Below are 27,931 nucleotides of genomic sequence, written 5' to 3'. Positions count from 1 at the left end.
AAGAGGCGTGGTGTGGGCGGAGCGTGGGCGGAGACATCTATTTTGAGGATTATTCTTGGTGGTCCTTCCGGTCCTTCATCGCGGGCAAGGGTCTTCTGATGAGTCTTCCTCTTTAAACTTTTGAACTCCTATCCTAATATGGTCAATTCCCGGTGTGCTTGGCTTGGTTCCCATGGCTTGGCACGGCTCTTAGGGTCAGTTTGACATTGGCACGGCTCTTAGGGTCAGTTTGACATTATTAGCTCTGATCATGCTTAGCTCATCAATTCCCTTATCCCTATCTCTCTTTATTGTTTGCCCTGCTTACCAAACTTCAAACAGAAGGATCCACCAGGATTGCTTCTGGATTAATGAATAACCTATCATACAGCATTATCAATAATTCCAGGATTGCTTCCGGATTAATGAATAACCTACCATACAGCATCATCAGCAATTCCTGAATGTGGATGGGGGCGAATCCCCTTGTACCTAACATGAGACCACCCGCCGGTGATATGGGATATGGCTCTAGTGTTAGGGGTCGCGTGAGTAGCTAATGGGATGGGAATGGGATAGGACTGCTCAGGGTTGATTTTCAGTCTGTGGCTCTGCCTAAGCATTTTGATAACAAAATTATGTTCTTGTGCAGTAGTAAAATGCTGATCGGATGGGCAGTTTGGGGCAATCCTGGTGGATCCTTCTGTTTGAAGTTTGGTAAGCAGGGCAAACAATAAAGAGAGATAGGGATAAGGGAATTGTCGAGCTAAGCATGATCAGAGCTAATAATGTCAAACTGACCCTAAGAGCCGTGCCAATGTCAAACTGAACCTAAGAGCCGTGCCAAGCCATGGGAACCAAGCCAAGTACACCGGGAATTGACCATATTAGGATAGGAGTTCAAAGGTTTAAAGAGGAAGACTCATCAGAAGACCCTTGCCCGCGATGAAGGACCGGAAGGACCACCAAGAATAATCCTCAAAATAGATGTCTCCGCCCACGCTCCGCCCACACCACGCCTCTTATGAATATGATGTAACCCTGCACCCAAGACTGTATAAAAGCTTGCTTCTGTCATGAGATAGCTAGAAATCCCTTTGTGATTTCTCCGACGCGTCGTAATAAAATACCTCCTGTCTATGCTGACTTACTTGAGTCTCTTAGGCAGTTATTCTCGCCTTTCGGGGCAAAATTCGGCATCACCTCGCTGCTGAGCCAAAGGCGGCTTCTGTGGTGCTTTACCCCAGAGATACCTTGGCTGCTGGAGATTGCAGCGGGGCACTGGTGCAAGTCCAGGCTTGTCAGGAACTCTGTTTACCTCAGGAGAGAGAGCTTCTGGCGATGGTGAAGAGAAGAAGGAGAGGATTCTGCTGGAGGGTTGCCAGATGTTTATTCCATGGTTACAGAGGTCTGAACCGGGGCAACTGCTGCCAACAGAATAGAGGCCGCATGGTCTCATTAACCTTTTAAGCTTCGGGACAGGGTAAGGGGAGGGGACAGGTGAGCTACCAACCAGGTGAAAGGGGCAGGGTCTCAAGGGACTAGGGACACCTATCCAATGTCCCCCAGGCCTGAGGGACTAACTACACGACGCCCTGCTGGTATGTTAGCCTGATTGACAGGGCACACTCAGCAAGGGGCGAGGGGGAAGGGAGAAGGTGTAGGCACACCTGGGAAGGGACCCGGAAGTTTAAAACAGGACATTGCAACACACTGCAACATTGGGCAACATTTAATTGTTTTAGCCTTGCAAACCTATTCTTCAGGAAAAAAACTAAAAAAGCCACTTCTTCTTTTTAACAGCAAACAAAACCAAAAACTTTTTACTTAAGAAAAAGAAACCTCTTTGGGAGGTTTGGAGAGTCAGCAATCACTGTTTTGATTTTTTCTTTTAGTGCTAGCCCTCTCCCCCTCTCTTCACAGCCTTGACGTCAATGCTGTTCTTCGCCCTTCCTTTGCTGCTGCTATTTCGATGCAGGGCTGGAGCAGGGGAGAGCAGCCATGGCCATGGGGACCCTGGGGGCATGCCTTGGGTCCCTTTTGCCCTCTCTCTCCTCTCTCTTTCCTTCTCTCTCTCTCGGCTCACTTACCGGGACCGACGCTGCCATCCTGGACTGGGGATCCCGACATTCTGGGAGCCATCCCGGCAGTTTCTCCACTGAGGCAGCCCGCTCCTGGCCGGCAAACCTGTGTAATCTGCTCCCAGCACCACCACCGGGTTAGGTCCATGAATCAGTCCCTGCCACAGCCCCTGAGACCCTGCTGCTTGTATGGGAGTGGTCAAACACTTCCCAACGTTGACAACCTCAAAACTTGGCATCTTCAGGTGCTCCTGACATTCTTTTTCTTTCTATAGTCAACTTATGCTCTTCTCTCTTCAAGGAGGGCTCATTCTGCTAAACCTTTTCGGCTCTTAACTATGTGTTGATACACTTCCCTGCCTTTCATGCAAAAAACCTGCATTCACACTTTGCTTTCTTCTAGCACCAAGATGTCATCACTCCACATTCCAACATCTCAGAGTTTTCTAGCCACCCTCCTACTTCAACTTCTTTCTTCTCTTCTTACTTTTTTCTTTTGATTCAACACACCTCAGACAGTAGGAGGTGTACACAACTAGTTTACCTCTTACAACTTTACTAGGATTGCAGTAGCTGTTATAGCTTAAATACATACTGGCTAGCTGTGGCTTACTGGGTCTAACATCTTTGATATATATAAGCTATTAGTTTTTTTACTCTTCTTCGCTCTTGAATTAAAATTTTATGAGCTCCTCCATTTTCTGTATTTATGTATAAATGATAAAGGATTCTTCTAACACGGGTAAGCTTAAAGCTAGTACTTAGGCTAGTTTTAACATAACTCTTTAAATTAAACAGTATCTTCATTGGTCTGTTTTATATCATCTCCCTCTGTCAATTTTCCATATACAAATTTTACAGCTTGTGTGTATCCCTCAATCCATAATCTATAATCTATAATATTTCAATAATCTAGGTAATTTTCTGATCTTCCTCTTTGAAGAGGGAGGGAGAAGGGATAAAATTCCTGCAATTTTCTCATGGTTGGGTTTCCAGCTGTTAGCGTTCAAAAACACATAATCACGGGGGCTTATATGCGGTGCTTTTTATTAAGAGCTCTGGGAATCGGGGTATATTCAACCCAAATCTGACTCCAACCATACATCCGAAATGATCATGTTTGATACTCTATCGTTACATAACTTTCATGTAATTATTAAACTTATATTGCTCTATTGTATACATAAATTTAGCCCCTCTCTGAATTTCCAACATAGTTTCTCACTATTCTTCTTATGGTTATATAATAATTACATTTATATAATAATTACATTTAATTACTAAACAATCATCACATCTAACAATTATATAATTTATCATACTGCTTACGCAGGTGCAGTTGATCTGGGAAAGCACAAAGCCTAACATTTTAGATTCTATCTTGAACTTTTTCCAGGGTTCCACTATCATTCTCCCCCCTTTGAAAGCATTTTCACTTCACTATAGGTGTAAATGTTTTCACTTGATACAGTCCTTTATTCCTCAGTTCGTACTTGGTTCTTCAAATCCAGGGTTGATGTAAACGTTGTCGTGGATGCTGTTACAAACTGGGGAACCAGAAGATGGTGGGCGTGGATCTCGTGTTAGTGCCTTTATTATCCTCTGGTTCCAGGATGTTTTCTTCTGTATCTCTCCCTTTAAGATGCTGTAAACTGACCAAATTGCTAAGAATTCAATTAGTAAGATTATCACACTCTCAATGATAGATTTAATCCATGAACTCACATTCCACCCTAATCCTTTAAAGATTTTTCCTAACCAGCTTGTAGCCAAATCCTTTTGCTCTTCTTGTGCTTCATGATCTATTTGTTTCAACTGATTGATGTCATATTCTACATCTGCAGTTACATTTGGGATATGAACACAGCAATGATCAACTTGTCCCTTTAAAAATCCACATACTCCATGCTCTTTCAGGAGTAACATATCTAGGGCCAATCGATTTTGTAAAGCCATTTTTGTGGTGGCTTGTAATTGTATATTTAATTCCTTAAATCCTTCCCGGGTGACTCTTGCCAGTCTACCTACCTGACCTGTAAGTTTGTACAGCATCTCTCTGCTCTTATAGTTTGCTATAGGACCAAGCAATGACTCTAGGGCCCATCCAAATTTCACTCCAGTAGAGGGTTCTTGCCACGTGTCATCTGGATTTTCATTGTCTAGAACTTCTCGTCTTGCTCTTATCTGCAGAAGTTCATGTTTTCCATTAAATGGGGACTTTTTCCAAATTGGACATAAGGTTGGGAGGCCTAAAGTAATCTCCTTTACTTTCCCGTCTACAGGCAGATGTTTTGTCCAGGTACCATCACTTGCTGCCCATACAAATTGTCCTGGACCTCGGATTGTAATCCTGGTACACCCTATAATTACTTTATAATTCACTCTGCCTTGTTTATGTTTGATCCCTCTGCAAGCACAACCAATTTGTAGGGCTATTGCCAGGGGTGGCATCTGTTTTATCTCTTCATCATCTGAAGTGCAGTCGTAAGTTTTATTACATGCTCACCAACTTACTTTGTCTGCCCTCGTTCTGCTACAAGTGTCAGTGTTCGTTATTGCTGGATCTGTTTCATTCTCGGGGCCTTCTCACTTAATACACCAAGGGGTGTTTGCCATATATTGGAATCTTTGAAGAATACTCACAGACCATGCACTGTCCCAAGGTTCTATCTGATCTTTCCTATCCTTGGCCTCACATTCCCATACCAGAGTGGTTTCTGTAACTTGCCTCTATTCGGGTACCAGTTTACATGTAATTGTTTTGCTCTTTTGTATTTCAGGTAGTTTTGATGTTATGATTCCCCAATTTACTGGGTCTCCTGCTGCCTTTGGTATTGGCAGACAGGCAGTTATTCGGCTGGTGTTTTGCATTTTGGCAAAATCTTTGACTAATTCAATCATTACATTCTCAGCCCGAACTGCATTAGAAACCTTTATCACCTGTGTTTCCGTTTGTACCTCTCTCTTCATTCTAGAATGAAGAGTGGTTAGTTGATCATTTTGCATTCCACATCCCAAAGATATTAATAACCATAATGTTAGCACAATTACTGATAGCATTCTGAAAGCAATTAAACACGTCTTATCTGCAGCCTTTGTTCATTCCAGAGTTTATACAGTCCGTGATCCAGGATGGACTTTCTTCACTCAGGTATAGTGGATCCAGGGTTCCACGCCGGCTACTTTGACTGCTGTAAAGGTGGTCAGTAGTACTTGATGGGGTCCACTCCACTTTTCTTTCAGCGGTTCCTCGTTCCAGTTCTTGATATACACCTCGTCTCCTGGATGTATGCTATGAACTGGGTTCTCGAGAGTCAGTGGTCTATTCCACACCAGGATACTCCGGAGCCGAGCTAAAGTTTTCCCAAGAGACAGAACATAGTTATACACTTCCTGCTTTCCTGTGACGTGTACATTAGGGTTAGGCTCAGGAGATTCATATGGTTTCCCATACAATATCTCATAAGGACTGACTGACATCCCACTCCTAGGCTTTATCTGAATCCTCAGCAGTGCTATTGGCAAAGCCTGGGGCCACTGCAATTTGGCTTCTTGGCATATTTTACTGATTTGCCTTTTTAGTGTCCGATTCATCCTCTCTACCTGTCCACTTGACTGGGGTCTCCATGGTGTGTGGAGGTCCCAATTTATCCCCAGCAATCTACTTACCTCTCTTACTACTGTAGCTATGAAATGGGGTCCCCTATCTGATGATACCCCTAGGGGTATCCCAAATCTGGGAATAATCTCCTGTAGTAACCACTTAACTGTTTCCTTTGCTTGGTTCGTGCGACAGGGAAGGGCTTCTGGCCACCCAGAGAATGTGTCAACCCCCACTAACAGGTATTTGTATCCTCGAGTTCTTGGTAGCTCTACAAAATCTACCTGCCAATAGTCTCCTGACTCTATTCCTATCCGAATTCTTCCTAGCTGTGCCTGTTGCCTGGCCACTGGGTTGTTTTTCAAGCAGATATTACATTTTGACATTACTGATTTTGCCATTGTTAACATCCGTACTGAAATTAAACTCTGCTTTAGTAATTTTACCAATGCCTCTGCTCCCCAGTGACATTCGTTATGTTTAATTTGTAGAACTTCTCTCATTATCAAGGGGGGTACCACTATTTGTCCTTGTGCAGTCACATACCATCCTTCTGAATTCTTTTGTGCATTTAGCAAACGTGCCAGTCTCTCATCTTCTACTGAATATTTTGGTTTTGGAGGCAAATTGAATTGTGATATATTAAGTTTCAAAGGTATCAATGCCATCGTTGTTTGTACCTCTCAAGCAACCTGTCGGGCTGCCTGTCGAAGGAAGGGGACCAGGACACCAGTTGGTTCATCACAGGCCCTTCAGGTCCAGTCCGGTCCCGGTCCCGGTCCCTCAGGTCTTTCTGGTCCAGTTTATTAAAGAAAGTATCAAACACTTATACAGCAAATAATAAGCTTATGAATATTCTGTAAGCCAAACAATCTATTGGTTAAACTATAGCATTAACTCATCCTCATTCCTTAGGGGTTACATCTCTCTTTTCTCATGTCTCTTTCACTGTTTGTTAATATACCACAGCTAGGCCCAAGGACACTGTTATCTGTGCAGGTGCAGGACTTGGAATTAGCCATGGTTTTGTACTTTTCCATTTTCTAGCAGCTAAATTCCCAACATCTCCCCTGTTTTTATTTTTTAAAAAAAAGTTCTATGGGCTGTGTTACATTTTTTACAACACAAAAATAAACAATTTTAATAACTAAACAATATTTTTAGCTAATAAGGTTTTTTTCTTATAAGGGATTTAAGCTAGGAAAACACACCAAAAAGGCTATCACTAATTATAAGATATGCTATACAACAGATGTAAAAAAGAATTCTATGTGCTATAAAGCTTAAACAAAACTCAGGTGTGCTAATATAATTCATAAAAATAAGCTAAAGGAAGTTTGTTTTCTATTCTCAAATAACAAATATATTTTAAACAAAACTAGTTTTACTTATAAATGTTTCTGATTTTTTTTAACTAGAGTTTTTTTTTAATGTTTACAACAACACTTTGTACACAAGTTATAAAATAAACACTTATAAAAGCATAAATCTATCTAAAATTATTTAAATTTAATAGCATTTAGACTTAAAATATTTAAACTTTAAATATTTTAATTTAATTAAACTTAACATTACTTAAACTTAAAAAATCAGCTGATTTTAAATTTTATATAACTTATATTAAATATAATTTTAATTTTAACAGAAAACTTTTGGTTAACAAAAGTTTGTTTGTTTACAATCATGATAGAAAGCAAGTGATATCTCAAAATGAATATCAAATGCTGTATGTTTTTGTTAATCACATGCTTTTATAAACCATGCTTTTATTAACTAAAATTTGAAATTATTAATTATTTCAAATTTTTTATTTAATATTTTTATTATTTATTTCATATTTTATTATTATTTTATTATTATTATTCATTTTGTTATTTATTATTATTTTATTATATTAATATTTATTTAATATTTTATTATTTCATTTATATTATTATTATGCCTTCCAAAGTGGCTTTGGAGTAGGAAACACCACTTTACCACTTTTAAAAAACAAACATTTCCTTTTGATTCAGAGAAAGGAAACAATTCTTATTTTAAAATAATTATATAGCAATTTTATAAAATGCGTCTTTGAGGAAATACATCAACAGATGTTTTCCTTGTGTAAAATAGGCATTTCTTAGCTCAAATCTTTGAGACACAATATACTACTTAGAGTTTGTGCTCATGCATTACCTTCTATATTAGTAATTCAATAAAACTTCTAATCTATCCTAGGGAACAACAAAGCTACATTGCATACCCCTGGAATAAAACACTGTTTAAGGTATAGCTGTAAAAAAAAACTCTTCTAAATCCAGTGCTCGCCTCCATATCTATCACATCTAAACAAAGCTTAAAAAGTACAAAAAATACACTTATTACATTTCACTTTTACAACCACTTTAACCTGTTTTTAACATTTTTAAATTTTTTAAAATACAATTTTGAAGTCTGATGTTCTACTGACTAAGTTATTTTGGGCTTCTGATGTCTAAAGTCTGTTAGAAAAAACGAAAGTCCCTTTTAACACTTAGGTGAGAAACGTTCTGATATCTTTTGGTGTTGCTTGTTTATTTTCACTGGTCTCTTAATTGCAGTAGGAATCTTTCTTTTATTGACAAGAGTCATATTTCTTACGGCTGTCTAACTGAAGCTTCGGAGCGGGCGAGCCCCCCTCCACGCTGGGCTCTGTTTTACAAGACGCGCCGGCAGGCTGTGACTCCGCTGCAGCCACCGCTGGTCGGCTCAGCTTCCCCCATGCTGGGTGCGGTGAGGCTCCCCCCGCTCTCGGCCTCCACGGCTGCTGGGCTCCCCGTGCGGCTTCTCGGCATGTGGCTTCCCCGGCGGCTGGCTTGGCTTCTGCCTCGGCCCCCCGTGGCTGCGCTACCGCCGCTGCGCCCATGCCGAGTTTGGAGTAGGACAGCCTGGCAGGCGTCCCGAACCGCGGCTACTGCTTTGCATTCAGAAATATGCTGAAGCAGTGTGTGGTGTATTACTTGCCATGGCTGGCTCAGTTTCTTTGCTGTTTTATCCTCTTCTAACACTGCTTCCCACAGTATATCCCCAGATTTTTTCCGTTCTGAGAGTTCATAGACCGTATGTGGGTTAAGCAAAGTTTCTTCTGCGTATCCGTAGGCTAATAACAAATTTGTCCCCTTTATCTCTCGCCATTCTAGATACGCGGCTAATAACTTATATGCTGCTTGCCTTTTCATACCTATTTCGTGAGCGCTCTTGCAGCTTTCCAGGCTCCGGCAGCACGTAATGGCTTGAGTCACCGATGTGAACCCCAAGGGTGCTTCAAAATTCCGGCACCGTCTCGGCTGCAAAGGAGACCCAGCTCCAACTTCCTTGACCGTGGCGTGCTCTCTCCCCCTTTTACTTTTAGTCGAGAGGAGGGGGGTCAGCGTTCAGGGTCACCATTATGTCGAAGGAAGGGGACCAGGACACCAGTTGGTTCATCACAGGCCCTTCAGGTCCGGTCCGGTCCCGGTCCCGGTCCCTCAGGTCTTTCTGGTCCAGTTTATTAAAGAAAGTATCAAACACTTATACAGCAAATAATAAGCTTATGAATATTCTGTAAGCCAAACAATCTATTGGTTAAACTATAGCATTAACTCATCCTCATTCCTTAGGGGTTACACTCTCTTTTCTCATGTCTCTTTCACTGTTTGTTATTATACCACAGCTAGGCCCAAGGACACTGTTATCTGTGCAGGTGCAGGACTTGGAATTAGCCATGGTTTTGTACTTTTCCATTTTCTATCAGCTAAATTCCCTAACAGCTGCCCAGTCTGCCTTTCGATTTCCCTCACAGATTTTGGAGTTTTCTGATTGGTGTGCTTTGCAGTGTATGATTGCATCTTGTACAGGTTTTTGTACTGCCTTTATCAATTGCAATCCTGATGTTTAATGTGCGTACCCCGAGAAGATAACAGTCCTCTTTCTTTCCACAGTGCTCCATGTACATGCACCACGCCAAAAGCATACTTTGAGTCAGTCCAGATATTTACCTTTTTCCCTTCACTTAATTCTAGTGCCCTGGTTAAAGCAACCAGTTCTGCCTTCTGGGCAGATGTATTTGGTGGTAATGCCTTTGCCTCCACTACTGTATTGACTGTTTTTACGCATATCCAGCGTATCTGGTTCCGTTGTCCACGAAGCTGCTCCCATCTGTAAACAGCTCCCGCTCCGGCTGCTCTAGTGGGACATCTTTCAGGTCTTCTCTTGCTGAATAGGTGTACTCTATTACTTCTACACAGTCGTGTTCTAATGGGCCTTCTTCAGTTGTGGTACCTAGGAACAAAGCTGGATTTAAAAGGTTAGTTGTTTTTAATGTGACATCATCCTGCTCAGTCAGGACTACCTGGAATTTCATCATCCTGCTGGGAGATAGCCAATGGCCCCCCTTTTGTTCTAAGACAGTGGTTACCATGTGTGGTACATAGACATCTATGTGCCTTCCTATAGTAAGTTTCCTGGCTTCTTGTATCAGGATCACAGTAGCTGTGACTGCCCGGAGACATGGGGGCCACCCAGCACTTATGTTGTCGAGTTGTTTGGAAAAGTAGCCCACCGGCCTTTTCCAGCTTCCCAGATGTTGGGTCAGGACTCCTAGTGCTAGGCACAGCCTTTCATGTACAAACAGCTGAAAATCTTTAGACAGATCAGGTAACCCTAGTGCTGGAGCAGTTGTCAGTGCTTCCTTTAATTTTAGGAAGGCTTCTTTCTGTGGTTTGCCCCAGGTGAATGGCTGCATCTTCTGAGCTTCATACAGGGGTTTCGCAATCAGTCCATAGTCCATGATCCACAGGTGACACCACCCTGCCATCCCAATGAAGACTCACAGCTCATGTAAATTCTGGGGCTCTGGAATAGCACAAATAGCTTGGATATGGTTAGTACCTAGTTTTCATTGCCCTTGTGAAATTTCACATCCCAGGTAAATCACAGTCTGTTGTGCGATTTGTGCCTTTCCTCTGGATACTTTATAGCCTCCCATCCCCAGTGAATTTAAAATCTCAATGGTTACCCTTATGCAGGTTGCTCTCTCTTCTGTAGCTATTAGTATATCATCAACATACTGCAACAATAAGTATTGGTCTCTTGGTACTTGCCCATTTTCAGTCCAAATCTCCAGTTCCTTTGCCAGTTGGTTTCCGAATAGGGTGGGACTGTTCTTGTAGCCTTGTGGGAGTCGTGTCCAGGTGAGCTGGGTCTTTCTTCCGTTCCCTGGGTTTTCCCACTCAAAGGCAAACAGTTTCCTACTTTCTTTGTCAAGGGGGATGCAGAAAAAGGCATCTTTTAAATCAATTACTGTAAACCATTTATATATCTCCTTTACGGATGTTAGCAATGTATAAGGATTTGTTACCACTGGATAAATGTCCTTTGTTATTTTATTTATTGGTCTCAAATCCTGCACTAATCTATATTCACCATTTGGCTTCTTTACTGGAAATATTGGTGTATTAAATTCTGATTCACATTCTTCTAAAAGTCGGTATTCAAGAATTTCTCAATAATCTTTACTATTCCTTGCCGTGCTTCTGGTTTTATGGGATATTGTTTGACTTGTACAGCCCTTGCCCCTTCTTTTAACTCTACATGCACTGGTTGTGCCAATTTAGATTTCCCTGGTATATCTGTCTCCCATACAGAGGGAATCACTGCATCTTCTACCTCCCCAGGGATAGAGGGAACAGGTTTTTCTTTGATCATTAGTATCTGTCCCGTCTTTGATTCAGGTATTTTCATTATAAGCTCTCCATTTTCAAAGGTTATTACTGCATCAAGTTTTGCTAGCAAATCTCTCCCTAAAAGTGGAATTGGACACTCAGGTACATATAAAAATTCGTGTGTTATAACCTTGTTTCCAAAACAAAATCTAGGGGTTGCAGGAAAGGCCACTTTTCCTCTTTCCCTGTAGCGCCGACTATTGTCGTTTCCTTGTCCCCAATTTGTCCTTGCAAATCATTCAATACAGAAAAAGTAGCTCCCGTATCTATTAGAAATCTGACCTCTTTATGCCCTAACTGTATATTTACAACAGGTTCCTTAACTGGTTCTACGTCTAGTCAGCTGGCATACTCCCCCAGGACCATCTCCTTCCTAGCCTGCTGGAACTGATTGCCCTGGGCAAACTGGTTATTCAAACTTGGGCAATTTCGCTTCCAATGTCCCACCCCCTTGCAATATGCACACTGATTCAGGCTTAACCCTTGGGTAACTGGTCTCCTACCCCGACCATTCCTGTTACGTCCCCTGAAATTTGGGTTCCCTTTCCCCTGTATTACTGCCAAAAGATTCTGCTGCTGCCTTTTACTAGCTTCTTTTTCCCGATTGTTATATACCTTCCAAGCGACCTCGAGTAACTTATCCAAATTCCTTCATTCTACCCCTTCTAATTTTTGCAATTTTCTATGAATGTCATCCTGTGATTGACCCAAGAATATGAGAGCGAGCTGAACCTTTGCTTGCTCTGTATCCATTTGGAGGTCTGTATATTTCCTCGCTACCTCCTTAAGCCTCTCCAAAAATGCAGTGGGAGATTCCTTCTTTTCCTGTCGAACCTCATATAGTTTGGACCAATTTATAGTTTTGGGCACAGCATTCTGAACTCCTATTTGGATCCACTCTTGATATTTCCGTAATCTCCTCATATCGCACAATAAATTAGGGTCCCAATTTGGATCCTCAATTGGGAAATTCACATCTAAATTCCCTGTTACCAGCCCATTTCTAATATCTTCTCTTGCCCTCTCTTTGGCTGCCTTAAGTACCATTTCTTTTTCAGTAGAATCCATCAGAGTATCTAATATTACTTGTATGTCATCCCAGTCAGGATTTTGAGTTTTCATAACCATTTTTACTACGCGTGCCACTTTATCAGGATTTTCTCTATAAGTTCCGGCTGACTGTTTCCAAATGACTAAGTCTGCCGGGGAAAAAGGCACTTTTACAAATACTGGCCCTTGCACTCCGACACCTTGTCACAAGGGGGCAATCACAGTCCGTTTTTGTTTCCTTATGCCATCTCTATGCACAACTGGAGCAAGCTTTGCCCGACCCCAGGTTCTTTGGGCTATTGGGGTCACTGATTCATTACCATTGCTATCTTTTTCACTCGCATAACTCTTTCCCCTTTCTATCACAGTTAGGTTTTGCTCATCTTCCGATCTTCTGAGGAAGAGGGATCGGGTGATGATGGGAGAGGAGGATAAAGAGGGAAAGGTGTACTAGATGAGACAGGTTCAGGGGTAGGTGGGTGAGGAGCAGGTAGTGGGACAGGGACAGATGAAACAGGTGGGATAGGGTTAGGTTCTGTTGTTCCTATTGGAGCTACTTGTAAATCAATATCTGTATAATTTTCCCTACTCAAGCTTTCTCTTAACACCAAGTGTTCTAAACAACGTTCCTCACAAACACCACACTTTGCAGATGTTTTAACCACTAATAATTCACATTCATCTTGCCATTCTGGCTTTCCCCGTAAGTAGAAAAACAGATCAACCTATGGGACTTCATCCCATTTTCCTTCTTGTTTACAAAACGACATTAACTGCAAAATAGTGTTATATTGCAGAGTACCATATTTTGGCCATTTTTCACCGTTCTCCAAGGCATATTCTGGCCACCATGAATTACAATAATCAATCAACTCAGTTTTACGTAATCCTTCCCCAAAGTTACCTTGTTTCCAATGTGCTAATAAGCACCCCAAAGGAGAATTTTTTGGGATAGGGGTGTTACTGCCCAAAATCCCTTTAAATTTCTCCATTTCAAAAATACCACAAATGCCGAACCCGCAACGCTTTTGCGATTGTCTTACGGAACGGCGCCTTGGCTTGTACCAACAGGAATTCCTTTAGCCCAACCAAGCGTAGCTTTCGCTGCGTCTTATTGGCAGGCATCCAAAACCAAACCAAAGTAAAAAGCACTTTACCTTTCTACCGGGGACGTTTGTGAGCGGCAGAAGCGGTCGCGGCCGATGGGCTCCCCGAGAATCCCTCGGTGCCGGCTGGAGCGTGATCGAGTCGCGAACTCGCTCAGCAGCAGTCACAAGGGTCCCATCTGTGGGTCGCCAAAATGTTAGCACTCAAAAACACATAATCACGGGGGATTATATGTGGTGCTTTTTATTAAGAGCTCTGGGAATCGGGGTATATTCAACCCAAATCTGACTCCAACCATACATCCGAAATGATCATGTTTTATACTCTATCGTTACATAACTTTCATGTTAATTATTAAGCTTATATTGTTCTATTGTATACATAAATTTAGCCCCTCTCTGAATTTCCAACATAGTTTCTCACTATTCTTCTTATGGTTATATAATAATTACATTTAATTACTAAACAATCATCACATCTAACAACTATATAATTTATCATACTGCTTACACAGGTGCAGTTGATCTGGGAAAGCACAAAGCCTAACATTTTAGATTCTATCTTGAACTTTTTCCAGGGTTCCACTATCACAGCTACCTTTATTTATAAAATGTCTATGATATTTTACCTCTGGTTCTACAAATTACAGTTTCCTTTTTGATACCCTTAGTCCTCTTTTCCCCGAGAAAATTTAAAAGTTGTATAGTAGCCTCTCTCACCTCAGCTTCTCCAGATAGTAAAATATCATCTACATATTGGATAATTTTTATTCTAGGAGGAGTAGGGAAATCTTGTAGTATTGTTTCTAAAACTTGCCCAAATAAATTTGGGGATTCTGTAAACCCCTGTGGTAATTTTGTCCATCTTAATTGCTGCTTTCTCTCAGTTTTTGGATCTTTTAATTTGAAGGCAAAAATATCTTGGCTCTCCTTGGCTAGTGGGCAAGCTTAAAAAGCATCTTTAAAATCTACCACACTGTCCTGGTTTAGGGCAAATTTGTTAAAGAATCTGCAAAGGAGGGCTCCTCCAGAAAGCGAAACCCACACGGCCCCTCCCCCCAACCGGTTCAGGAAAAAATTCCTCGGAGAGAGGTGGAAAGAACCTGTTTATTTGACTGGCCCAGCACCCCCCCAGCACACAAAATGAACAATACCTGATGACACCGCTCTGAGAAAGATGGCAAAATCAGAAAGTCTCTTTCGGGGGTGGTTGCTCTGTTCTCAGTCCCTCCGGCGCTGGGGCAGCTGCTGCAGCCGAACCTTCGGTGTTCCCGGGTCCCAGTCCGGAGCAGGTTCGAGATGGTCACAGAAACAGGAGAGGAGAAACAGTCCAGGAAGCAATGTGGACTGTTTAGCTAGAACTAGCTAATAAGCAGAGGCAGAAAGCAGAGCAGAAGCGAGAGCAAGCAAAAGCAGCAAGCTGAAGCTGGAAGTGAAAAAACAGCCTTATGTACCGCTTGTCTCTGTGTCCCTGATAAGAGAAACCTAAACAAAACTTCTACTCTTCAGAGCCGGTCTTAAAGGCACAGAACAGATAAATGGGGATATACAAGCATCATAACGTCACCCCAGGACACACACTAAACCACTAATGCTGGGGTGGGTCTTTACTTGGAAGAGTATAAGGATTTGGCACCACTGGCTAGGCAGTCTGAGTTCTTTTATTAACCTCTCTTAAATCTTGTTCTAGTCTATAACTCCCATTGAACTTCTCTGCTAGGAGAATAGGGATATTATGAGGAGACATACAAAGTTCTAATGTCCCATCCTTTATTAGTCCTTCTATAACTGGCTTCAAACCTTCCCTTCCTTCTAAAGGTATAGGATACTGACATACATGTACGGAACAATCTTCTCTCTCAATTGTAACCCTTATGGGGGCGATATTTAATGCTCCCCTATTTCCTTGCACAGCCCAAACTTCCTTGTTCATATTTTTCTTCATCCTCTTGGCCTAATTTTAAAACTCCAGCTGTCATTTTCCCATTTTCTGGTAAAATCCTATTCCTAATTGTACTTGTAAGTCTGTCCCCAGTAAGTTGCTACCTGCCCCTGGGACCAATAGGACATCTCCCATCTAAATGTTAGTTTCTTCCCTCAATTACTACATCTTTAATGACCAGAAATGTAAAATTTTCTCTTTTTGCCCCTGTTACTTTCCCTATATGTTTGCTCACAGTATAACCTTTTGGAACGTTTAACAGGCAGGTTCTCTCTGCCCCTGTGTCTATTACAAATTCTAATTCTTCTTCTTGGGGACCCACTTTTAAAGCTATCAGATTCCAGATGGTATTTGTCCCCTAAAAAACTAGAGTCTATGACCTCCCTATTCCTCCTCTGTGCCCATCTCTTTAAAGATTTTCAGATCTGCTTGCTTAGGACCATTTTCCTATTTCTCTTAATCTTGTTTATCTATTTAGTTGGAGTTTCTTCTTTTGTCTCTAAAAAGCTGTCCCTTAAAAACCTTTTTTTTTTTTTGCATTTAGCCTTTGATATGCTGTCTCATTTATTCTTTTGATTATGTAATTGTAATAATTATTCGTGTGTTTCTTCCCCTTTATTATTTTAACCCCACTCAGGAGGTACAGTAGGCATTTTGTCGTCTTTGGGGGTTCCTGCGGTATATCTTTTTATCCCAAGCTTTTATTCCAGCTACTGTGATTAATTATCTTTCTTCCTGAGAAATATATTATTTTCATTATAGGCTGAAATAAACAGGGCAAGGAGACTTTTTCTCCTTTTTAATGCCTTTATTAAAAGTGATCAGCTCAGGATTGGGCAGCTCGGCGGGGCTGCAGTCTCCCACCGTCTCTCCCAGGGCAACTCAGAGGAGGAGGACATGCGCAGCTTTGTCCTCTAGGGGCAGAGCTGGGGATCAAGGTCCTCGTGGGAGCTTTAAGGGCGTGGTGATCCCTTCGTTGTTACTTGTTCTCGTTCCTTCCCGTCTGCTCCTGGTTTGGGGACGACTCCCTTGGACAGGGCGAGAGGGACTCCGAAGGCGTTCCGCATCTCTGCAGGCTCAGCACTCGGCTCCTCACGTCCAGACATCACTCCAGTCTCTCAACTCTTAGGTGGCTCGTTGTTTTTGGGGTTTTCTCAGTGCATTTGGAATAGGGGTCCCACACAGCATGCTGGTCCTTGGAGTATTTTGCATATCACTCCCCTCCAAAGTCTCTTTTCCTCACTGTTAGGGAGGTACCCCACCCTTCACTGTCTCAGAGAAGCGCCATTAACTCGCCCCAGCCAGGGCTTTTACTGATACAAAAACAACTATTAACATCAACGACCCGTAATTACCATAACACAAGCCGCATCCCAGCAGCAACAGTGGTAACCTTTTTCTCACGGAAAAGATCAACAGAATTTTTGTTCATAACATAGACCACATCTCTTCTCAAGTATAAATGTTTGGACCTAAAAATTGGTCTAATTGTTCAGCTATGCCTATGGGGTGCTCTAAATATGTCTTTTGAAATAAACAGGGCCAGGAGACTGCTTCTCCTTTTTAAGGCCTTTATTAAAAGTGATCAGCTCAGGATTGCGCGGCTCGGCAGGGCTGCAGTCCCCATCGTGTCTCCCAGGGCGACTCAGAGGAGGAGGATATGCGCAGCTCTCTCCACTAGGGGCAGAGCTGGGGGATCCGGTCCTCGTGGGAGCTTTTAGGGCATGATGTCCCCCGTCAGATGTTGAATTCGTCACAGTCTCGCTTCCTCCCAGACCTGGCCCGGGGGCTCTCGAACACAGGGTGAGGATCAACGAAGGTTTCCAGTGTCTCTGCAGGCTCGGCACTCGTCTCCTCACGTCCCGACATCACTTCAGTCTCTCAACTCTTAATTGGCTCATTGTTTTTGGGGTTTTCTCTGTGCGTTTGGAGTCGGGGTCCCAAAAAGCATGCTGGTCCTGGAGTCACTTTGCATAACCCCCCCCACCCTCTCAGGTGTCTTCCCTATGTTGTACGAGAGCACAGCCTCGGGGGAAGGGTCCACCACACCCAGCCAGGCTTTTTACTAATACAAAAGAAGAGATAAGCCTCAACGACCCGGTATTACAATAACAAAGCACTAAGTATCCTGGCAAAGACCGACCCGACAGCGTCCCTGCAACTCCCTCCCACAAAAAAAAACATTAACTGAATTTTTGTTCATAACAGTTTCCCATACAGCCCTATAGATATTCTACAAAATCTATTTAGCTATTGTTTTTAATTTAAATCATCATCTAGCTATTAATGAACAAATATATTGTTACTTATTACATGTTCATAACATCTTTTATTAATTTCTTAAAATTTTTGACCTCAGACGAAGTCAAAGGATCATCTACAAACCCTGGTCCGCCCCCTCCTGTGGGAACCTCTCTTAATGGAAATAGACCAATCCCTTTATCCCATTCTTTTTGGATTTTTATTTTCTATAGCTTTCCTCCCGCATTTTTTAGGAACAATCAGTAGAGGGCTTTCTTTTAACTGAACTTTTAGTATTTCGATAAGGTGATTCCTTTAGAGAGAGTGAGAGTGCCTCTGACCAGCCGGAGCTGTGGTTACCAAGGGAACGGAGCTTGGGGCAGGACGGGTGGGACACCGCATGACTCCAAGTCTCGGTCCTCCAAAGGCGGGGTCTGCAGCCGGAATCGCCCGAGGGGAACTTCGAGAGTGGAAAGCCCCCCATGGCTAATGGCAACTAATCCAGCAGAGACAAAGCAGGCTACTGACTCCGGCAGCGGCGGTAGCCGACCAGAGCCAGGGCAGCCGGGGATGGGACAGACAGGGCAGGCGGGACCCCCCCTCGGTGTGGTCGGCGCGGTAACCATGGTCTACACAGCAGGACGGATCCCCACCCCCCCTTGGCACAGCCGGCGGATCGGCCGCGGGCCGGGACTCGGGCAGACGGACTGTGCTGGAGCCGGCACAGGGGCTGGAGGGTCAGCCGCGAATGGGTGGGGGAACAAACGCAACGGAGGAGGTAATCTTTTGTTTCCAGCCTTTTTTCTTTCACTGTTTTTCTTTTATTGCTTTTTCGTAGGGATTTTTGATATTTTAAGATGCTATTTTCTTACGATCTCCCACCCACCCCAGCATGTGATATATTCTTTTTCTTCTGGATTAACCGGGTTTTTTTTTACAAATAAATCTAGAGTTTAACAAATCTAAACTTCTGCTTGGGTACTTTGAAATGGTCAACGAGCTAACTCACGACCTTCTCATGGTGTTTTTCTCATCACCTTTTTATTTATCCTTTGGCAAATTATGCATCTTTCAGGTACTTGTGTTTCTACTCTAAAAATCCCAATGCACCCATAGTTCCCTAAAAAAATGATCACACGATCACACAAAGCTTGAATATCCCACTGGGTTTTCTGATGCATGTCTTCTAATATTCTCTAGTAAGCATTTTATTAACTAATTGTCTTCCATCAAGATTTTTCCATTTCACTGATTTATCTTCTTCACCACCTATCTTTTTCTAATTCCTTTTTTCTCTGCTTCACTAAGCTTTGGAATTTTCAATTTTTGCTCATATGGAGTGAATATTAGCTCTCAGCTCTTTTCTGCTGCATCTTTAGCTTCTTCATCTGCCAAAGTTTTTCCTCCTATTTCTGGGGTCTTTACTTTTTGGTGTCCCTTAATATGTACTATAGCTATCTCTCTTAGGTAATTTTAATGCCTCTAAAACCTCTAAAAGAAGTTTGTCATGTACTAATCCTTTTCCTCTTGAATTAAGTAATCTCCCTTTTTAAATTTTTCTTGAGATATGTGCTATTCTTGTTTTGCGGAGAAAAGAAGAAACCTCACAACTTTATAAAAGTTGTAAAGCTCGGTATGTTTATTTACGGCGCCAGACGCACACGGAGAAAATTCTCCTCAAAAGGCATGCATACCCCTGAGAATTTCAGACCTCCTTTTATCCCCCTTCCAAATGTATATGCATACAGTTTCACAATAAGTTCATACATATTCATCCCCCATGACATTTATCACCAGTTCTCCTTTATCAAAGGAATTTCTAGGTCGGGGGCAAATTGACCTCGTGGTCTTTTCTGTTTTTCTTTCTCTGTCTCCTTGCTGTCTCGGCATAGGAGTTTTTCCTTCAGCTTTGGCCTCACAGAATTTTCACCATTGTTAGACACTTCATCTAATTCAGGATGGATCCCTACTCTGTCTCATTCCCCCCTTTCCTAGGAAATAAGTAAATTCTTTTACTTAATGAAAACTTTCATGACAATAAGTGTATTTTAATGCTTCACTATGTACGTTTGATAAAGAGGTTAGTACAGCTATTTGTTGTAGTGTTCTCCAGTTCCAAATTAACAATGTAATAGATAATCTTAAGCTTATCCCAACTAATATTAGTAAAACTACAATAGGGTGGCACAACTTATTAAAGATTCCATTTGCAGTTGGTGACCACCCAAAGATCACATCTCACCAGTGATGATCCATATTTTATTCTTTGTAGAACTCTGGTTATCTCCTTTATATCATGTTGGACAGTAATTAAGGTTTTCCTTCCACTTTCTTGGATTTCTTTCAAGACTTCTAATAGGTCTTGGTGCTTAATTAATTGTTTTACCAATGTAAGGTTCACCCCAATAGGGGTAGGTAGTAGTCTGTGATACATTGTGTAATTGGCTGTAATCAGCTGGTGGGATGTTACTGGTACGAAATACGAAAAATCACACCCAATAATCTTAAGAAAATTACAAATACAGAGATTAGAATGCTTTCTACTAGACAGAATAACATCATTGCTATCAATTTGTACAGCAGCACAAGCAGTTCTCAAGCATACACCCCTTTCCAGTATATACGAGCACAGTTTTCTGGTCAGTGACATTACATATGGTAAGCACATAGGCAGTGGCCACATTAGAAACAGGATCATAGGTGAAATTCACCATAGTCCACCAGGATTGAAACTTCCTTTCAAAATCAATTGCATTATCCCACTCAATTTTCCGAATTTCAGCTGGAAAATTACCTTCACCACTTTCCTATATGATCAGAGCTGCTGTTGCTTGTATCCATAACTGTGCTTGTATACAACTGAAAGCTAAAGACACATTATCTTGAACTATACTAAGTGCTGCAAATTCAGACACACTTCACAAGTGTATCTGACAGAGGTTTAGGTCATACTTGAGGCAGATGTTTGTTCTGAAATGTAGAGACCTCAGGGAATCTAATCTCTCCCTCTCCCTCTAAAGCACCTGATTTCTCAGATGTGTGGCAAGCAGGAATGTCTCTCCTGGTGTACAAAACCTCACCCACCTTGCCCCTAGCTAAGATCAAGCTGTGGACTGTGTTCAGGGCAGAAGATAATGGAGGGGAAATCTTGAGAGAAGAGCCTAAATTCATTGCAGTGCTTCAGAAGAAACTGGGATCAGGTTTCTGCTACTTGAAACACTCAGCACAAAAGTGATGCTCAAAATCCTACAGCCCGCTGCTGAGCTCTGAGGGGGTCTCTCTCTCTACCTCTTTTAAGCAGAATCCAACTGCCTCAGACTGGGACAATCACTGATCCAAATCTCAGTAGGAAAGGGATAGCTATAAATAAGGAAAATCACCTTCCTTGCTTGGGTTAATTTACCACCTGCAGTACAGCACCCTTTACCAGCCATTGCCTGGGGGTTCAGCCAACCAGCTTGGAAAATGACCTAAGGAAACTGTTTTCTTGGTGTTCCTGGTTTTAGGCACCAGGAGAGCTGGCTCCTTCCTTTCTTGTTCTGCTCCTGAGATATGCCTGTTTTTGTGACCATGTTGTCCAGCCCTCAAAAGAAGTTTTTAGGAAGGAGGAGCAGGCTGGTTGGATTTTTGAGATGTTAATTTGCATTATCAACTCCACACGTTTGAGAGACCATTCTGGATTGAATAATAGCTGTTGTTCAGTCACATTCTTTACTACGTTAGGTTCAAGTTTGGAGTTTGGGTAGAGTCTGAACTAGTATGGGGTGTATAAGGCCCCGCTGTGGTAAAAGGTGCAGTGTCCACTTTGAATTCAAATGAAAGTCTGACAGTAACTCGAGCTCAAAGGCAGGTCACTTCTACAGGCTGTATCAGGGTGAAATTACACCAACAGTCTGATTCACTTCGGTTATCACAGACTTCCTGGCGTTCATATACACCAGGGGAGGTTCAGACACTAATTACATCTGGTCTCTCATAAGCCATCCTATTGATGACAAAGCACTTTACTTTGATTTCTTCGCTTCAGATTCCTTGAAGTGTTCACAGTTCCTGTTCTTGCTATTCTTACTCCTCACATACCTGATTCTCGTGGATTACTACAGTAGATATGTTTAAATCTTTTATCTCAGAAGGTTTTCCCATGGATCCAGTATACTGATTAAACGCCAGGGACCAAGGCCATTCAGCATTGCTTTGGGTAGAGGTACTCTCTAGTTCTAAAACTTTAGTTATAATTCCATACAAAACAATTCCGTACAGTAAAGTATGAGCTACTCCCGACCGCAATATACTCATTTTGCCTGAATAAGTTTTAGTCTCAGTTCATTGTCTCCTGGTGTCATCCTGAAGGGGCTTCTGGGGCCTTCTTCACCCGAGAGTGATGGATCCAGGCATTCTGCTCCTTGATTTTGATTGCAGTGAAGGTGGTGAGAGGTACTTGCAGTGGTCTCTCCCACTATGGTTCCGAAGTCTTCTCTATAGGAGACCTAACGTATACATCGTCCCCAGGCTATCTAACTCCCTGCTCCGAGTTCCAGCCACATGTTTCTCAATGACTCTGAGCCGTTTGCTTAATGCCACCATGTAGGTGGACATTCTGGACATTCCCCTTGTATTCTATATGGTCTTCTATAAGGCATTCCAAAAGGATTCAGCATTCTTTTAGCTCAAAAGGTTTAGTTTGAATTTGCAATAGTGCTAGTGGAAGAGCTTGGGATAGGGTAGATTAACTTCTTGCCCCAGTCTTATGATTTGCTGCTTAACCAAATGATTCATTCTCTCCACCTGGCCGCCTGATTGGGAGCGGTATGGGGTGTGAAGTTCCTAATCTATGCCCAGGTGGCTACTGATCTGTTGCACTGCTCTGGAAATGGAAGGTGATTCTTTATCTGAGGATATTGTGGCTGGAACTCTGAAGCGTGGTATTATCTCTTGTAAAAATGATCTGGTCACCTCTTGAGCTTTGACAGTCCTGGTGGGGAATGTTTCTGGCCACCCTGAAAATGTATTTATTAATACCAGTAAGTACTGATACTCCCCTTTCCTTGGGAGTTCTGAAAAGTTGATTTGCCACTGCTGTACAGGCCCATGGCCTCTCCCAGTCTGACCCAGGGGGGTATTTTGAGGTTAGTCTGGAGGCAAGGATCACATTATCAGCTCACCGGAGTGATAGTGGCATATAAATTCCTGACAACAATACAACAATTCTTTCAATCAGATGTGTGTTCTAGAAAGCCTGTGGGAATTACTACTTCAAAGTCAACACTTCATTTCAATGCACTCTGTATCACTCGCAGCCTTGGTCATTTCGAGAAAGGAGCCACACTCTATAAAAGGCTTTAGGTGGTTAGGCCCTAGTGTGTTTTCTAGTGCCCTTCCTTCACTAGTAACCATGAAAATGGGAAGGGATTACTAGCTCTCTCTCAATGGTAGCCCACCCCTTGCAGTTGTACGTCTCTTTTGATTAGTATTATTCTATTATGGCTTACCTTCGAGGAAAATCTGTACCTCACCCTTTGCTGCTTTCTTTGCCTCTCCATCCGCCAGCTCATTTCTTTCCTCCAATTTTAAGCTCACTCTCGGGTGTGCCTTAATATGCTTTTTCAGGTAGCTGAACTGCTTCCAGCAGCAGGATTGTCTCTTCTTTCCCTGTGAGGTCAGCAGTCCCCTCTCCTTCCAGATGGCTCCATGTGCATGCACAACTCTGAATGCCTTTTGCTGTTTCTAAGGCATGGGTCCATGCATTTATCTCAGCATCCTGTGCAGAGGTACCTGTTGGTAAGGGTCCAGACTCTATTACCTCTCTGCAGGTAGTCACTGTGAACTTTGCAATGTTGCTTTCTTGTCAGTGAACCAGGTCTCTGCATCGTCCAGAGGAGTGTCCTTGAAGTCTGGGCGGCTGGAGTAGGTAGCTTCCGTGGTCTCTAGGCAACTATGGTGTACTGCTTCTCCTTGATTCCACTGAGAAAAGAAGCTGGGTTGACAATATTAGTCACCACTATCTCTACTTCATCTTGCTCTACCATGATGGCCTGGTATTTCAGAAACCTCTGTGGTGAAAAGCCAGTGGCCACCCTTTACTTCCAGTACTGCGGAAACTGTGTGGGACACTAGCACAGTCATTTTTGTCCCAGGGTAAACTTGTGTGCCTCTTGAATGTTCAGCACAACTGCTGCTACAGCTCTGAGGCAACCTGGCCATCCTTCGGCTGTTGCATCTAGTTGCTTAGAGAAGTAAGCAACTGCCCTCCGGTATGGACCCAAGTCCTGAGCCAATATTCCCAGGGCAATTCCTTGCATGGAAAAATAGAAAGAATGCTTTACTTACATCTGGAAGTTTCAAAGCTGGAGCCGACATGAGGGCACTCTCTAGCTGGTGAAAGGCCCGTGTGATGTCTCTTGTCCACTGGAGATCTCAGTTCCCATTGGCAATAAGAGCATAGAGGGGTCTGGCGAACAGTCTATAATTATAAACTCACAGTTGGCACTACTCTGCCATGCCTAAGAAGGTTTTGAGTTCTTTCGTTGTCTGGGGTTCAGGGTTTGGCATAGGGCTTCCCTGCCTTAAAGTCTGCTGCTCAGCACTCACTTCTTACTCCAGGTAGATTACCTTCTGTTTCACTACCTGTGCCTTTTTCTTTGAGACTCTGCATCCTTGGAGTCCTAGGAAATTCAAAGGACTTACCGTCCAGACTTCTCTTGCTTCTCTCGTCTGAGTGGCTACTAGAAGATCATTCACGTACTGCAACAGCCTCCTTTCCTCTTGTGGAGCTTCCCGGGACTCTGGGTCTTTGCAAGCTGTTCTCCAATCGGAGTGGGGAATTTTGAAGCCTTCAGGCACATGGACTATGCGAGCTTGTGTTTGAATGCAAAAATTTTCTGGCTGGCTTCGTGGATAGGGAGGCAAAAGAAGGCATCTCTTAGGCCTAAAACAGTGAACCAGGTTAGCTCAGGTGTTAAACAAGTTAGTAAGGTCTATGGATTTGCTACCACAGGGTACAAATTCTGTGTTATCTTATTGACAGCCCTTAATCCAGTACTATCAGTTATTGGACTGATTCCTTCCTTACCTTCCTTTTGAGGGTACTACTCAGTTCTCACTGGTTGTGTTCTTTCATTAAGCTTGATGGGGGAGCATCCCCTGGGGGAACATCTTTCACTCTCCCTGGTACAGCGCAGGCCCATACCCTTGAAAACACTTATTTACTTATTCTAGTATCTCCTTACTAATGTCTTTCTTAATTTCAGTGTCTGTTAGTATTAAGCCTAACATCTTTATATTATTTGCCTCCAGAGTGACCTTTCTCATTTGAGAATATTTAGCAGATTGAGCAAATTGTGCAAAAGCTTTTAGGTACACATAGTACACATGTTACTTTAAAGGTTTGCAAAAGTATGCCTTCTCAGACTGGCCAGTTGTTCATTCCCCACACTACAACATAAACGTTCTCCACAGGTACTAAAGCTTTATTTAAAACTGAATATATGACCCTTGTGTCGACAAAAACTTCTTCCCTTTTGGGGAGGTCATCTTTACCCCTCCTCCCTTACCTTGGGAGGAAGCCTTTAGCAGGTCATATGTACTCATTTTGCGAACTGTGATTGCTTCGCATTTCAGCGTGATAATCCTTGCCTGATTTCATACGTTGCTATCTTATGCTGCATGCTGAACAACATGTTTGATTTGCTTTCTCTTTGCCTTGTTTTCTTTTTCAAGGGCCAAGACCAGTGGGCGGTCTGATCTCACAGTCTCTTTGTCACTCTGGGTGATTTCTTAAAACAAAAGACATTTCAGCATACAAATACTCTATCCCTTTTATCTTCCTATTAGAACAGCAAAACAGCAATACCAGTGTTTCTCGTAAACACCGCACTGCAATAATACCTGCACATCCAGCTCTTGCCCACAGGCCCTTCCGGTGTTCCCTGGGGGGACGGGGCAGCCAGAGCTGTCCCTGTGCCCAGGGCACAGCCACTGTCACCTCACACAGCGTGCCAGCCTCTTGATGTACCAATGGCTCCCCAAAATTGCCCACAAAGGCAGGCTATTCTGTTTGTTACAGAGAACTTTAAATCCCTACAGCAGATTGTTTCCAGTAAAGAATTACTGCAGTACCAACTGAAGTCTCATAAATCTCATAAGTCTCATTAACTAATTCATCCCATTCATCTCTTCTATATAAACTCTGTTTTACAAAATATCAGTCTTTTCTAGTTCTCTTCTTGCGCAATCTATCTAAGCACTGTGTCTACTTACACTTGTTTTGCTGCTTTGCAAAAAGGCTGTGCTAGTCACAGCCGAAATTCTGATATGCCCACAGACAGACACATGCAACCCACCCCCCCCCTTAGCTCAAATTCACTAGAGCCAAGGCTTGAATTGCTGTGAGGGGGAGAATTCTTGGAATTCCTAAATTCCTTTAACTCGCTTTATCGTGGTTAAGGATAAATCACCGTACTATAGTTCTCCTATGTAAAATGCTACTCTTGTTGCAACAAAATCTTAAAATCTCCACAAACACCACTATAGAAGCTGAGAATCAAATTACCACAATGCAGCAGAAGAACATCACCACACAAAATCACTGGGAAAGGGCATATTTCTCATAGTGCTCACTTTCTCGACACAACACAGCATACCATAATTCGGCATTTACTCACATCAGTTTTCCTGGACACAATCAAAATAACAGCACACAGTCTAGAGATCAAGTCCAAACATCCAAGACAAAGGAACTCTCTGAGCTCATACTCACGGTTAAAATGTACCAAACCTACACAAATCACTACAGTCAAACACGATAAATACCATCACTGACATTCCTCCACTCGCTTCTCTGCGGGGCACTTCTCTCCCTGCCCCCGCAGCCTGCTGCAGCCGGCGCCTCTGGCCTCACTCGGCTGCTTCAAACTTGGGGAGTACTGACCCCCCCCCGCACTGTAGGGCACTGTAGATTTACTCTCTTTTATACACCATACACATATCACCTGCACGATCACAAACACAGTGCACTGACCACACACATTAACCATACAGCAACACAGTGTCCAGACATCACACACACACACAAACAAAACACACACGGGCTCACCAGTTCTGCTCTATCAGAACTATGAATCCCCAATACACACATACACGGGTTCACCCGGCTCACCCCCAAAGCCGCTAGCGGTCTGCCCTATCATAACGATGAACCCCGTCTCTAATACAGCTGCTCTATCAGCTGAACCCATGAACCCAGACGTCTCTGGGTGGTTTACTCCCTTGCTCTCCTTCCTCCCCCCCGGGGGCCCCTCAGTACATACCGTATTCTCCTCCGCAGGCCAGCAGGTCGTTGTCTGTCCTCGCAGGTGGCAAGTTGAGACAAGCGGAGCCTCACCAGGAAAAAAAATCCTAGGGCGCGCCTTGGAGGTCCGTCTATCCTCCCTGCCCCCGCGGGGACAGAGAACTCCTGCCTGGCTCGCCATAATGTTTTGCGGAGAAAAGAAGAAACCTCACAACTTTATAAAAGTTGTAAAGCTCGGTATGTTTATTTATGGCACCGGACACACACGGAGAAAATTCTCCTCAAAAGGCATGCGTACCCCTGAGAATTTCAGACCTCATTTTATCCCCCTTCCAAATGCATATGCATACAGTTTCACAGTAAGTTCATGCATATTCATCCCGCATGACATTTAGCACCAGTTCTTCTTTATCAAAGCAATTTCTAGGTCGGGGCAAATTGACCTTGTGGTCTTTTCTGTTTTTCTTTCTCTGTCTCCTTGCTGTCTCGGCATGCGAGTTTTTCCTTCAGCTTTGGCCTCACAGACTTTTCACCGTTGTTAGACACTTCACCTAATTCAGGATGGATCCCTACTCTCTCTCACTCTAAAGGCATACCTTGAATCAATATAACTCCTTTCTTTTGTGTTAAATTTTCTAGTGTGTTGCCTTCTGATACAAGGCAGGCGACCTGGTTCTGAGGAACAGCACGGCGACCCACTCTCCAGGGTCGCTCGGGCCTATGAAACACGCAGACACCAATGTGGTGGATGGTTAAAAGGCCTTTATTATCTCTTCTCGTGGGGTTTTATAATCTAGGGGTTTTCTACGTCAGAGGGGGTCTGTCTTTACCATCTATGGTTAGTAAGGAGTGGAAAGTTACTGGGTAGGGAATGGAAAGTTACTGGCATCTGGTTTAGGGGGCTACATTCCTGTGTTAATTA

The 27,931-nt window shown here is 42.9% G+C and overlaps 1 protein-coding gene across 8 annotated transcripts in view; it reads left to right on the top strand.

Moving 5' to 3' along the window:
• LOC141726933 (ceramide transfer protein-like) overlaps nucleotides 1-27,931 on the top strand; it is a 283,561-nt gene that overhangs the window by 137,618 nt on the left and 118,012 nt on the right. Inside the window, exon 1 of one of the 8 annotated variants that reach the window (XM_074532041.1) lies at nucleotides 18,143-18,501. The exons of 6 other annotated variants lie outside the window; for them this stretch is intronic. In XM_074532041.1, coding sequence (XP_074388142.1) covers nucleotides 18,472-18,501 — 30 coding nt within the window. In that variant the 5' untranslated portion in view covers nucleotides 18,143-18,471. Of the gene's footprint in view, nucleotides 1-18,142; nucleotides 18,502-27,931 lie in introns of those variants that run through there. One more of the 8 variants, XM_074532043.1, reaches the window with a different exon arrangement.

This window comes from Zonotrichia albicollis, chromosome W (genome assembly GCF_047830755.1).
Source record: "Zonotrichia albicollis isolate bZonAlb1 chromosome W, bZonAlb1.hap1, whole genome shotgun sequence".
Taxonomy (NCBI): domain Eukaryota; kingdom Metazoa; phylum Chordata; class Aves; order Passeriformes; family Passerellidae; genus Zonotrichia; species Zonotrichia albicollis.
This window is presented reverse-complemented; position numbering and strand designations above follow the sequence as displayed.